General features: G+C 39.8%; 1 protein-coding gene across 2 annotated transcripts; it reads right to left on the bottom strand.

Moving 5' to 3' along the window:
- Nucleotides 1-8,204: 8,204 nt before the first annotated feature.
- LOC137717918 (protein kinase STUNTED) lies at nucleotides 8,205-12,447 on the bottom strand. Of its 2 annotated transcripts, none has more exons than XM_068457423.2 (10): nucleotides 11,940-12,447; nucleotides 11,765-11,862; nucleotides 11,303-11,552; nucleotides 10,301-11,023; nucleotides 9,951-10,199; nucleotides 9,662-9,825; nucleotides 9,492-9,571; nucleotides 9,186-9,333; nucleotides 8,940-9,089; nucleotides 8,205-8,833 (listed from the first exon to the last, which is right to left on the bottom strand). In XM_068457423.2, exons 1-10 carry the CDS (start codon nucleotides 12,112-12,114, stop codon nucleotides 8,591-8,593), a joined length of 2,280 nt encoding a protein of 759 aa, XP_068313524.2. In that variant the 5' UTR covers nucleotides 12,115-12,447; the 3' UTR covers nucleotides 8,205-8,590. The 2 variants fall into 2 exon arrangements, with proteins under 2 accessions (XP_068313524.2, XP_068313525.2); XM_068457424.2 differs by having other exon boundaries at nucleotides 11,949-12,338.
- Between the last annotated feature and the right edge of the window lie 1,579 nt (nucleotides 12,448-14,026).

The raw sequence follows: 14,026 nt of genomic DNA, 5'->3' as shown, positions 1-14,026 counted from the left end.
GACATTTGTTGTCTGGTCAACTTCCTTGTGGAATATTTTGATACTTTATTGTATTGGTTGATTCTTCTACACATTGGTCACATGTGTCTCTTGTCCACAAGAAATGATGCATTATCTTAACTCCTAGCTTAAATTATTAAGGTAAGGGCTCACCACCCTAATTATCCATTCAAGTCGATTTAATTGGATAATGCTAGAGAATTCACATCGAAAGCCTTCGATGACTATTGCATGTCCATCGGAATTGAAGTAGAAAATCTTGTATCCCATGTTTATACCCAGAACAGCCTGATATAAACGTTTGTTAATTACTTCAATTAATCACTTGGACTTTGGTCATGTGAACCAAACTTTCGATTCCTACCTGGGCCATGTAATACTTCCCGCAACGATGTTGGTCCGCCGGAGGCCCTTTCACGACCTAACCTCATACTGCTTTTCAATTGGTAATTGGATATGAGCCCGACATCTCACGTCTGCACGACTTTGGTTGTGCAATCTATGTGTCGATTGCGCTTCTTTATGTACAAAAATGGGTCCTAACAAAGGATAGAAATCTATGTCAGATATAATTATCCTTAATCATTCGTTACTTAGAACTTTTGACAGATGATCTTTTTACCGCTCGTTTCGCAGATTATCACTTTTATGAGACAGTCTTCCTGCCATTAAGGGGAGATAAGAATGTCACCGTTTCGAAAGAACAATGTGAATTATTGTGTATGACTCCCACTATGTCTCATTTAGATCTTTGGATAGCATAATCTGAAATTGAAGTGCTAAGAATCCTAGGTCTTTAGAGCGTTGCTCAAAGCTTGTTGGATACTTTTTCCGATCTAGTGAAAGTGACAAGATCATATATACCAGCTGTAAATATGCCAGCAAAGATCGACGTACCGTACGAGCATTGAACTCGTGTCCCATAAGGATTGGACGCCATAGGCGCGTTGAGCAAATTACACCACCTCATGGAGTTCCCAACACTCTAGCGGCTAGCCAATCATCCGCTCCCACCTAGAAGCGTGGTAGACCACTTGGTTGAGAGGATTTACACCCTTGAAAGAGGAAATCCATGGCACAAGCTAGTGAAATTAGAGTGAATTTGACCATCGCTTACTCATCCTATTTGATACATAAGCAAATTCTAGATTATGGAAGTGTCCTGGAAGAGAATAATCCACCTCCCAAAAATCGAGAGATTTTGGTCCACTATGTTAGCTTGGATAATATTTGGGTAAGGAATGAGATGTTAATCAACAATGCATTAGCATATGCAATATTTATTGAAATTATGCAGAGTGATGACATTGACCCCCGTACTATTGATGAATGTTGACGTCAAACATATTCAGGGTAATTCTTATGCCTTCACATGTGAAGCATGTTGGTTACAAGTGGGTTTTCGTAAGAAAGCAAAATGAGAAGAATCACATTTTGAGATACAAGGCTCGTCTTTTTACTCAAGGATTTTCTCAACGCCTGGAATTGACTATGACAAAACTTATTCGCCAATTATGGATGCAATAACATTTCGCTACCTTGTCAGTTTGGTTATTTTCGAAAAGCTAGACATGCAAGTCATGGATGTGGTAACCACGTATCTTTACGGGGATTTTGATGCAGAAATCCACATTAAAGTTCCAGGAGGACTCCATTGACAGGATCAAATAGTTCTAGACTATGGAATACCCTCTTGATCAGATTGAGGTGTTCACTCTACGCAGTGGCGGATCCAGGATTTTAAACTCGGGGGTCCCAATAATAAAGGTTAAAAAATTTATAGACAAAAATAACATTGAAAAGTTAAATATAATACATTTCATTCAAAAATCATGTGCAAAACAACATTACAAGCTACAAAATCCTAATTCAAGCGTCCACGACGAGGTTTCATAGTCTGAAAATGTTCCATGATAGCTTCATTACCAATACATGAAAAAACATCTTTCTCAATGTAAACAACTAAGCTGTCACTCGACCATTGATCTCCTATTTTGTTGCGAAATGGACCCTTATTGATATTCATAGTGGAAAATGCCTTCTCCACTGAAGCAGTTGCAACCGGTAAAACCAAAGCCAACTGAACAAGCAAATATACATATGCAAATGTTCGATGCAACCCTTTCTCCACCATTTTCTTAGCAAGCTCATTAATTCCCCGCAATTGAGAAAAATCATTATCAGAACGCACAAAATGAATGTAAATATCAAGTTGATCTTGAAGTGCCGATCTATCTCGATCCGTGAGAATTGAAACAAGTGGAGGTATGATATTGGAGTAATGTAATTATAATATGGGATTGGGTGGGATTAGAAATTTAGGGTTTTGGGTGAAAATAAGAAAGATGGGGGAATTAGGGGGAAAAAGCAGTGGAACGGGGAAAGGAGAAGCGAAAGGGACTTTCGGGACGGGAAAGATGGCCCATGTGGGGCTAGACTTTCAAAAAGATTATGGAATCATGTTGCAAACAGTGGACCAATTGCAAACGTTTGTCTCATTGGTTTAAAAAATAAAAAATAAATAAATAAAATAACAAATTGGCCAAAACACTGCGTTTTGGACCAATTTTTTTAAATGCCCTGTTTTCTTTCTTCTCCCCTGTTGTCTTCTTCTCCGTTGCAAGCTGCAACTTGCTGCTGCTACAGCACAGACAATCTGCACAGGCCTCGTGTTCGAGTACGAGGGGTCCTCCGGAAAATTTCTAGCAGCATTTTAGAATCGCCGAGGGGTCCTGAGACCTCCCAGGTTCCTCTGTAGATCCGTCTCTGACTCTACGGGTTGAAGAAATCCAGATGGATGTGGTACAATCATTTGAGTGAGTATTTGACTAGTCAAGGATATGTGAACAACGAACTATGCCCTTGCATGTTCATTAAGAAGTCACATTCTGATTTTGCGATACTTGTAGTTTATATCGATGACATGAACCTCATCGTGACTTTGAAACACTTGAGAGAATCACTATGCACCTAAAGTCAAAATTTGAGATGACAGATCTAGGAAAAACTTGAAGTTGTCTAGGCTTGGAGATCGAGCACTATTTGAATGGTATTCTTCTTCATCAGATGAACTACACCCATAAGGTGTTGCATCATTTTAATGAAGATAAAGCAAAGCCTTTGAGAACTCTCATGATCGTCCGAACGCTAGACCCAAAACGAGATCTTTTCCGCCCTAAATAGGATGAGGAAAAGGTCTTGGAACCAGAAGTTCCTTACCTTAGTGCAATTGACGCATTATTGTACTTAGCTCACTGCACTAAATTGGACAGCTCATTCACTATGAATCTTTTAGCGAGATACAGCAATAAACCTACACGCATACACTAGACAGGTGTTAAAGACATCTTCCACTACCTCAAAGGTATGATGGATTTAGGTTTGTCTATCTCTATGAATTCTCAAGTGGATTGGTTGCCTTTCTTGGTTCTCGAATTCACCCCTTGTTGGTTATGCTGACTAGCATGTTCCCAGATTAGTGACGACAAGTCGACTTTCTCAACTTTGCCAAACCTGGTGTTGCATTTACTTGAGCATTTACACACTCAAGGGTGAGTATTATAAATATTTTGTAATTGTGATTCTGTAAATTCTAGTGATTCTTCCCCTATAAGATTGTAAGGCACTGACATATGGAGAATCACAACAATCCCTAAGCATTCTACCATTTGCCCATTCTCTCTACTATTGTCGCACCCTCTCTCTCTACCTCAGATAAAATAGATCACAACATGTTTTGAATTTTGATCGGCTTCTAAAGCAAGACATGTCTCACAATTCAGTTTATTTTTTAATTTTGTCAAACTTGAGAAACCTCAATTGTCAGTTCTATGGTTTATACACTAGATTTTTTCACTATTAATTTTTTTTTTTATCTGAAACAGAAGGTGCGGCAACAATAGAGAAAGTGGAGAAATTGTAGAATTCTTAGGGATTTTATGATTCTCCCTGTGTCAGTGCCTTTATTTATAGTAAATCAAGAGGAAAGGTATACCTTCTCCTCCAAGTAAATCCTATAGGGAAAGAATCACTAGAATAATGGACAATCTAGAATCCAAATCTAACTAGGATTTACACAATCACATATTTTCTCATATTCATAACATTGTTGAAATTATAAATTTTAAGGTTTAACAGTTTCAAAATCCAAACTATCTTATACTCTGGAGAAATACAAACTTTTTTTTTTTTTATCATTACTGTACCAATGTTTAAACTTTTTCAATTTTCTTAGCACTCTCCCCCAAAAACAACCCTAAAACATTTCCTTCCCTAATTTTTAGAATGTTTTTCTCTTTCCCCAACCCGTTATCGCTTTTGCTCTTTATTATGGGTTTTATTCTCGACTGCTATTACTCCGGACTAGTGTTTCTATGTTCTTTGAGTAGGTCTTAATTTATTCTGAGCTTATCTCAGGTCTAGAATTGATGCCTTTTTTCTTTTTCTAGAAATTATCATTGATCACGACCCTAGGTCTATAACTCACCTCATAGGGTGCCTCCTTAAAGGATCTTCTTCAGTAGCACATTTTTAAAGTGCTTTTTTCAAGTTTTTTTTCCTCACCAATCTACATTTACCCCCATTTTTCGTTCATTTATTTGGTCCTTCTTTTAGGTGGTGATGGTTGGTGTAGCTGGTTTAGTAGAGGTGGCTGCTTTCCCTTCCTAGATCTTTTTTTATTTTTTTTTATTTTTATGTGTTGCTCTTAGGGTCCTAATTCGGTGTAATTTCTATATGTGGGTTAGACTTTTTGCTTGGTTGTTTTGGACTCCCCATGTGGGTTGTCCTTACATTGTATTAACTTTTTCTTTTTAATGAAAATTGGAATCACTTTAATTGGGAGAAAAACAATAAAACTTTTGTATTTTTTGGGTAAGCAAACTTTTTATTGCACACCAAAAAAAAAAAAAAAAAAAACATACAAATACACAACCCACGAGCCCAAAGCTTACTTATAGACAACAAAAGGGCCTAACAACAAATTCGGCCCAAAAAGCAAAACAGAACATAGCAACTAGAAAATTCCACTACTTATGCCGCCAACATAGAAGTTCTGATCCACTTAAATCCTCACCCATAACCGAGCAACACCTCATCAAACGCAACATCCAAATCCGATAAGCTCCGCGAGCATAGCCATGAAGTAAGGATAGCCATCAACTAAGACATAGAAGTCAACTGTCAAGATGAAGTCCGTGGAAACCCACGAACAATAGTGCAGGAAAAGGCAAATAGCTAAGAGAAAGTGCTTGTATAAGCTCGCTCAGACAAAAAAAAAATTTAGCTATCTGGCCAATCTTGTAAAGTAAGTGAGTAATTAGAAAATGACAAACATAGATATTGAAATAATGTCACGTGATATAACTTTTCACTCGTATTTTTACATATTCCACATATTATACAATACTCTCACATTTGGTGCCTATAATTTATTGGACTTTTTTGTGTCAAACATAGATATTGAAACAATGTCATGTGATATAACTTTTCACTCGTATTTTTACATATTCCACATATTATACAATACTCTTACATTTGGTGCCTATAATTTGATTGGATTTTTTTGTGTAACTTTTTTTTTGTTTTTTTTTTTTTTTTTGTTTTGGGGGGTGGGGGAGGGAAGGTGAATTTAGCGTCACAATAGACTAGCAATAATGTGGTTCAAATTCGCCTTTGGCGAGAATCGAATCTAAGATCTCTCACTTACAAATTAAGAGAAATACCATTAGACCGTAGTACTAAGTGACTTCTGTGTCACATTTGGTGCCTATGATTTAACTTATTGCTAATAGTGTGAGGTGGTGGTGCAATTATTTGTCTAGGGAAATTCTCTCTATTTCAGCTAAGGAATAGCACTCTCATCAAGCATGTGGTACTCACAACCAAAGTGGACAACCATGGTACAACAACTAGTCCTTTTATTTCACCTTCATATCTTGTGGTGAAATTTATGGATGCTGTGGACATGACCAAAATGGGTTTTGAGGTGTCGGTGAGGTTCATGGGGAATTTTGGTCCACAGAAGTGGTGGCGGTGGTGGTGGTTGTGGGTTGTTGGGAGACCGCCATGACTTTACAGGCATAAGAAAGATCTAGCACCATGTGATTTGTGTTATTGGAAAAGAATCTAACAGCACAGTATGGTTCACTAACGTTTTTTACCAAGTTGGAGGGAGGATAATACTTCCATTTGCATTGCCCTTTTCTTTTGTTAGATTATGGACATTGTGGTTCACAAAGCTTGAAACCTATATTTAATTGTGTATGTATGTACTCAAAAGTAGAAATACTTAGGTGGTATCTCCATCGCATACCCCTTTCTCTTTATGTATCTTTTGTCTGATGAAAGCAACATAAGAGAGAATTTGATTTGTTATCGATTGTATGTGTCCATCTTTCTCATCACATGAATAACACATAATCAGAGATATGGAAAGACGGTTGTATTCATCTGGCCCAAGAATATCTTGAAACTTAGAAAAAGGGGGAATGCAACAATTTCATGTAAGCTAGAAATTTATATGTAAATTATGTATGTATGTACTCAAAAGTATAAAAACTTAGACCATCTCCATTCAAAAGAGCTAAATATAGTCTCGTCCATAATTATGTGCTTGCAAAATTATTTTTAAATGAACAGTGTTAGACCATACTCATAAATCATCTCAACCGAATGGGCTAAATATAGCCCTCTCAATAATTTATTAGTTTTAAGTTTATACATTCAATTTATTGGTTATTTTAGTTACACTACCTTTGGATGTTTTCAAATCTAGCTATTGAATTTGAATCAATCATTGCGATTGAGGAGCTGAACCCCAAAAAAAGGGCTAAAAGGAGGGCTACATTTGGCCAGCCTGGTGCCCCTTTGGCCAAATAATGGTTTGGTGGGCACCATAAAATTATAGTCCAACCATCGTTTGAAGATGAATTTTTGAGCAAATCAAACCAATTTTTGACTTTTGAACCTTTAGCCTTCTCTATTGGAGATGGTCTTAGGTACCCATTGCATACCCTTTCTTTCTAGAGTATTTATGATTTATAACCAAAATTGAGCCCCCAAATTCACAAATATCAGTTTTATAGAAAATTTCAAATATAGCAAAAAATTAACTTGAATAGACTTAAATATCTTGAAATGAAACACTCTCAAATCCCATGACATTGCAAAATAAATATTCTCTCCAATCTCCATACACCATGAAAGGCCATGGAAAGCAGCATGTATTTTCAGTTTCTGGTTTTTTTGCCATCTGGGTCCAATTTCTTAAGGGATGGTGGAATAAATCATGTTTAATGAAATTGTCCCCCAATAATAACCTGCATAGGAATCAGTAGTTCTGCAAATGTTTTTTTGGTAGCAAGAGGGGCAAAACAAAAGATTAAAAAAGACTTGCTGGACATATTGAAACCCTAATCTCATAACCACCAAACCCGGCCATTAGAGAAGAAAACAAAGATTAATGGATTATGTGTCACATCCCGGCCCGGGCAGGACCACTTCCCGGGCCCGACTCCACCGTAGCACGATATTGTCCGCTTTGGGCCCCCAGCACGCCCTCACGGTTTTGTTTCTGAGAACTCACACGAGAACTTCCCGATAGGTCACCCATCCTGGGAATGCTCTCGCGCGCTACTCGCTTAACTTCGGAGTTCCCATGGAACCCGAAGCCAGTGAGCTCCCAAAAGGCCTCGTGCTAGGTAGGGATTAGAATATACATTTAAGGATCACACCCTGGGCGATGTGGGATGTCACATTATGATATATCAATCACTACTGTGAAAAATGAAATCGTATTAGGGCTAGTGATCGAATTTCAGAGAAAGATGTGAGAATTTGCAAGTGTCCTCCATTAATTCGACAATGCCCGCAACTTGTTTACCAATCACCAAACTATGAATTCCAACCCAGAATATTTGAGAGTATGTCATTGTATTAAGGGCATTTAGATCATTTCAAGTGTAATTTTGGATATATTTAAAATATTTTATCAAAAATGATACTCATGAAATGAAGGGTAAAATTTTGGTTAAAAATGATAAATATAGTCATGTGAATCTTTTTCATTGATAATAGAAATGAAAAAAAGAGTATAACTTATCACGGATACACATAGTCATGTGTATCTTTTTCATCACATGTATAGTGATGTAATGAGAGACATTAATGAATACACGGTTGTAAACAATCGGCTCAAGCAACAGTTTTATGTAAATTTTTCTCCTTTAGCCGTATATTTAGACTTCTGCTCACTCAGAGGAAAAAAACATTCATCTTTGAACATTACAAGAGTCTCCCAACTCTTGGTCTAATTGAGACCAAGAAGTAAACTGAAAAGACACCAACAAGGAAAACCAGTCCAACAAATAAGGACTAGTTTTATGACCGTCAGGGAAGGAGGAGGGCACAAACACAAACAACCTCTCATCCTAAACCCATCTATAACAACTATAACCCAAACACTCACACAACATGTAAAAGCCATTGTTTTTACTTTTCCTTTTTTTTTTTTTTCTTGGTGAGGGATTAATATACAAATGAATCACACAAATGGAGAAGTGCAATTACTAGCATTGTGCTAGTGAATTCGTTAGTCGAAGCTCGATGAGCGGCTCCACCGCCCTTTCAGGTAGTCCTCTAAGGAGACAGTTTGCTCAATGCTGCTCATGGAGAGTGAGTCATCCTCCACATCAAGCAGTGCAAGGTTAAGGTGAGACTGCAGATTTGAATGTGGACATGTTTCATTTTCGAGCACATCAGATTCCTCCACAGCATGAACTTGCAGCCTTGCCCACTTAGTCACATCCGCGTCGCCTTGAAGGAGCTTCACAATCTGTGCTCAAAAGTACCCAGAGAATTTTGTCAATATTAATTCAGATATTTTCGTTGCATGCTATAAACTGATGAAAGATACTCAAGAGGGATCAGATCCAACTTACAAAGCTCATTTGGGGCCTAGCTCGTGGAGCATGCCTAATGCAAAGAGTGGCCGCTAAAACCATTCTCTCTATCGGGCCCTGGTCGTAGTTATTGCCCAAATGCGGATCTAAAAGTTGGGATACCTGCCCACCATTTAGAATTGGCTTGGCCTGTACAAGACGTTTCAATAATTCAACTTCTTTTAAGAGACAAACATCAAGAGGTACATGGAGTACTGCTAAACCTTATGGGCAAAGAGGACATACCCACATGACTAGGCTTTCGTGGCCTTTTGGATGGTCACTGCTTATAGGCTTTCTTCCTGAAAGAAGCTCGAGGAGTACAACACCAAATGCATACACGTCAATTTTGTCGTTTACTTTGCCATACATGAAGTATTCAGGAGCCAAGTAGCTGCAGAACAATGCAATATGTTATTAACTAATCAGTATATCGCAGTTTTCATGTTTTCTTAAGAAAGAACTAGATTTGAACTTTTTTTCATCTTTGTAGAAAAATGGAAGTCTACAGAGAGAAGATGAAAGGCAAAGCTGTGAAATGGAGTTACAAACCCAAAGGTGCCTGCAACATCGCTGCACGTTATATGCGAAGAGGAGGTTGACACCCATTTTGCCAGTCCAAAATCAGAGAGCTGAAGATACCTTGCCGAAATAGTATTAACGAACACTGAAAATTTGATAAACAAATGCATCTTTAGAAGCAAGAAACTGATCAGACGTACCTGCGGCTCAAAATCATCAGACAGTAGAATATTGGATGATTTGACATCCCTGTGGATTACAGATTGAGCACTGCCAGTGTGCAGATAGTCCAAGGCCTCAGCTACACCCACGGCCACCTTATATCTCTCATTCCATCCACATGCAAGCGGATCTTTCTTGGTTCCTGATTTGGAGAACATTGAAAAAAATTGTAAATTGAGCTAGAATTCAAACAGCAATTAAGGGCAAGTAAACAATTATTGCTCTTCATTGTAATATCTAAAAGCCAGAGAAATATGTAGTATATACCATGGAGATTCTCTTCAAGGCTTCCTCTTGATAAGAAATCGTAAACCAAGAGAAGATTATTATCCTCAAAACAGAACCCCAGAAGGGAAATAATGTTCTTGTGGTTTAAGGTAGTAATGATGTCTATCTCCAAAACAAACTCCTTCAATACACCTTCAGATGGTTTTAAGATTTTCACTGCCAGTTCCTTGCTGTCGGGAAGGCAGCCTCTATAAACTTGACTGCTACCGCCCCTCCCGATGATGTTGTCTGGGATTACAAAGGAAAATATATTTTTGAATAAACCAAATCAATAGAAATCAGGGAAAATGGATAGGATATTTGACATATGAACTTCTTGAACAACATACCGGCCAAGAAGTATGATGTAGCTGACTGAAGTTCCTGGTAGGTGAATAATCTGCATGTAGCCGAGTACTTTTCATGCAGGCCCTCCAATTCTTTAGGCAGGGCCTTCGAATTGTAGTCCGGTGAAGGTGGGGCAATCATTGCCTTGCCACCCACTGCAAAAATTGCGCCACTTTCTCCATTCAAACAGGAAGGTTGATCTGAATCACAACTATTTTTCCTTTCATCGAAATTGCTGGCAATTGAATGCTGTCTAATGGGCAACTGCATTGCCCACTGAACCATGGAGATCTTCCGGACCATAAACCTCTCAGGAATTTGTCGTTCTGGGAGTACGGCTCGTCGAAGCAGTGGCCAACCAGGTTTCACTTCAGGCAATTCTCTGATCAACATAGAAATTGAGCTCACTGCTAGTGCCTCTTCTTTTTGTACTGGCACTATAGCCATAGATTTATCTTCACTGTCATCAGAGAACTCTTCTGCAGACTGGTGACCAGAACTATCCACCGAGGGCCCTGAACAGACTGAGCATTTCTGTGTTGCAACAGACTCAGAACATTCCAAGAAAACTTTGGCTAAGCCCTGCTCCAATTTTTGACAATTAACCTGACAATATGTGTCCTTTAAGGTCACACTGTCACCGCCTTCATTTAGTACTTTGGAAGACTTATGCACTGATCGGTGAAATGCGCTGAGCAAACTGTTCCAGCGATGCTCTTCGCTTCCTGCAAACAAGTACTCAACTCAGAAGCCCACCCTAAACAAATTACAGACTAAAAAACCATTGAAAGAACCCAAAACTAGAAAAATCTAAGAGCAATTAGCTAAAATGATCCACTTTTGACATTTTGGTTGCTGAAATGATCAAAATTAACTACCGACAGCATATAAATCATATATCAAAGACGTATCGATCATATAACAGCAGCTGCAAAAAATGGATCATTTCGGCAACCAAATGCCAAAAGCGGATTATTTCAGCCAAAAGTCCAAAATCTAAATACCTTGGGGGTTACCGTAATTTGCTTGAGAGCATTCTCTGTTAAATACAACTTTCCCATTATTTACAGCAAGAACCCCACAATCCTTAGACAGTTTCTTGGCACAGTATTTGGCCACGGCAGTCGATGACCGGATTTTATGGTGGTTCTGAGCAGTTCCAACTATAACCTTACTTGCAGTATACGAATTCGCTTCCCGAACTAATATTTTCTTGATTGATGTTCCTCTGCAGATTTTGAGCTTGAGATCCACCTGTAAAAGTTTTCAACAAAAATCCCAACTCTTTAATTTTCTGGCACTGAAAAAAATGATCGACCCTCCAACTGGTTAGAACTCAAATTTTTCACTCTAAAGTCGCAACATTTTTCATTTTCTCAGGAAACAAACAGAGGGTATGACAAAATTATACAAAAGGACAACAAAATCTTAACGAAAACCACAACAAAAAATAGCGAGAAAGTAACCTGCTTCAAGTTGCAGAAACCATCATAGACTGCAAGAACAGAGTCAAACGCTTTGACAAGGGAGAGAAGCGACGACTTCCCATCTCGATCAACAATTTCTGCAATTACCCAATTCACCAAAACCAGTAAACTTCCACTCCACCCGACCAAAAGATTTCACCCAAATTTTACTCACCATTTTTACCGGGCACATGGAGGGCAATCACATGGTCACCAGGCTGAGCCACCTTAACCAGAGCCCACGTCAGCAGCTCCCTGCTCTTCGAGTCCAGCTTCACCCCCACCACAACCGAGCGGCCGCCGCAGCTCTTCACCTCTGCATGTCCTCCCCCACAGCCTTCTTGCCCCATTTTCAAGCAGTACAATGTGCGTTTGTCCAAACGGGGTCGTTTTGGTTCTCGGTCAGTTTCCGGCAGCTCTGTGGTTCCGTTGCCGGTGCTGGGAATTCATGGCAGGAGGGTTATAAAGGCTCGGGGAGAGGAGAGAGAGATGGGTTTGGTTGGTTTGCGTTGGCTTTCAGTTTCAGGGACGCAAAAGCAAAAGCAGAAGCACGCACAGAGCAGAGCAGAGCAGCAGAAGAAAGGGAAAGCGTAGCAAAGTTAAGAGAAGGGGGCGGACCTTGTTTTACCGCTAACTCAACTCACTCTGATCGAGCTGTTTTAACCATGTGCTAATTATTGTTTAATGGCTTTTTCGGCAAGTGATTAAGGTTTTGGTTATGGATGGCATGTGGGGTCTGTGGAGTTGGGCCCACCTTCAACTCACATGGACGTTAGAGCAAGCCCAACGTTGCTGGGTGCTCGGGGGACAGGCCAAAGAAAAGGGGCCCAAGGTTCTATGGACCGATTCCAGAGTTGGAGAACCCGAGTGGAGGTAGAGGCCCGAGCTCCGGGCCCGTGGAGAATTGCCAACCCGAGAGCCCAAGTGGATGTGACGCCAGCGCTGACGTCAGCCTGGCGTTAGGCCATTTTTAATTTTTTTTCTGTCAGGCGCGTGCGCCCCACTCGCACGTGGGTGCGCGTCGCCGACACAAAATCAGAAAAAAAAAACAGTGCTTTTTCAGTTACCGTTGGGAAGCCACGTGGCTTCCCACGGTCCGTTCGATCTCAACGGATCTTTAATTTGGATCGTTCGATCTCAACGGTCAAAAAAAAAAAAGTTTTATTTAATATCCACCGTTTGATCTGAGATCAACGGTGGATATTAATATGCTTTATAAATAAAAAAATAAAAGAAAAAATAGTTTTAAAATTAAGAAAAGTTACCGTTGTGACACGTGGCACAATCTGGAGTGTTGGAATTCAAATTTTTTTATATCCAACGACAGAGATTAATTAGTTGAATAAAAATTTTAAAAAAATTGTAAAAAATTCAAAAAAAAATTTGAAATTTTTTTTAAAAAAATTATTTTTACTTTTCTATAAATACCTTCTCATTATCATCTACCTTACATGTGACATCCCACATCGCCCAGGAGAGTGATCCTTAAATATATATTCCCATCCCTACCTAGCATAAGACCTTTTGGGAGCTCACTGGCTTCGGGTTCCATGGGAACTCCGAAGTTAAGCGAGTAGCGCACGAGCGCACGAGAGCATTCCCAGGATGGGTGACCCATCGGGAAGTTCTTGTGTGAGCTCCCAAAAACAAAACCGTGAGGGCGTGGTCGGAGCCCAAAGCGGACAATATCGTGCTACGGTGGTGGAGTGGGCCCGGGAAGTGGTCCCGCCCGGGCGGGGATGTGACAATTTGGTATCAGAGCCTAACCTTGGCCGTGGTGTGCCGACAAGGACGTCGGGCCCCAAAGGGGGGTGGATTGTGACATCCCACATCGCCCAGGGGAGCAATCCTTAAATATATATTCTCATCCCTACCTAGCACGAGGCCTTTTGGGAGCTCACTGGCTTCGGGTTTCGTAGGAACTCCGAAGTTAAGCGAGAAGGGGGCTTGAGCATTCCCAGGATGGGTGACCCATCGGGAAATTTTCGTGTGAGTTCCCAGAAACAAAACCGTGATGGCGTGGTCGGGGCCCAAAGCGGACAATATCGTGCTACGGTGGTGGAGCGGGGCCCGGGAAGCGATCCGCCCCGGGCCGGGATGTGACATTACACAACAATTTCATATTTTCTAACTACTTTCAATCACATTCTTTTCTTTGTCTCAAAGTTTCAATCCATTTTTTTTCAACAAAATGACTACTGGTGCAGGTACGAATTGGTCACTTCTTGAAGATGTTGCGTTGTGTATTAGCTAGGTTGAAGT

Source organism: Pyrus communis, chromosome 8, assembly GCF_041283825.1.
Source record: "Pyrus communis isolate YQ-2024b chromosome 8, ASM4128382v1, whole genome shotgun sequence".
NCBI classification, from domain to species: domain Eukaryota; kingdom Viridiplantae; phylum Streptophyta; class Magnoliopsida; order Rosales; family Rosaceae; genus Pyrus; species Pyrus communis.
The sequence above is the reverse complement of the archived record's forward strand: the minus strand, read 5'-3'. Positions and strand labels throughout refer to the sequence as shown.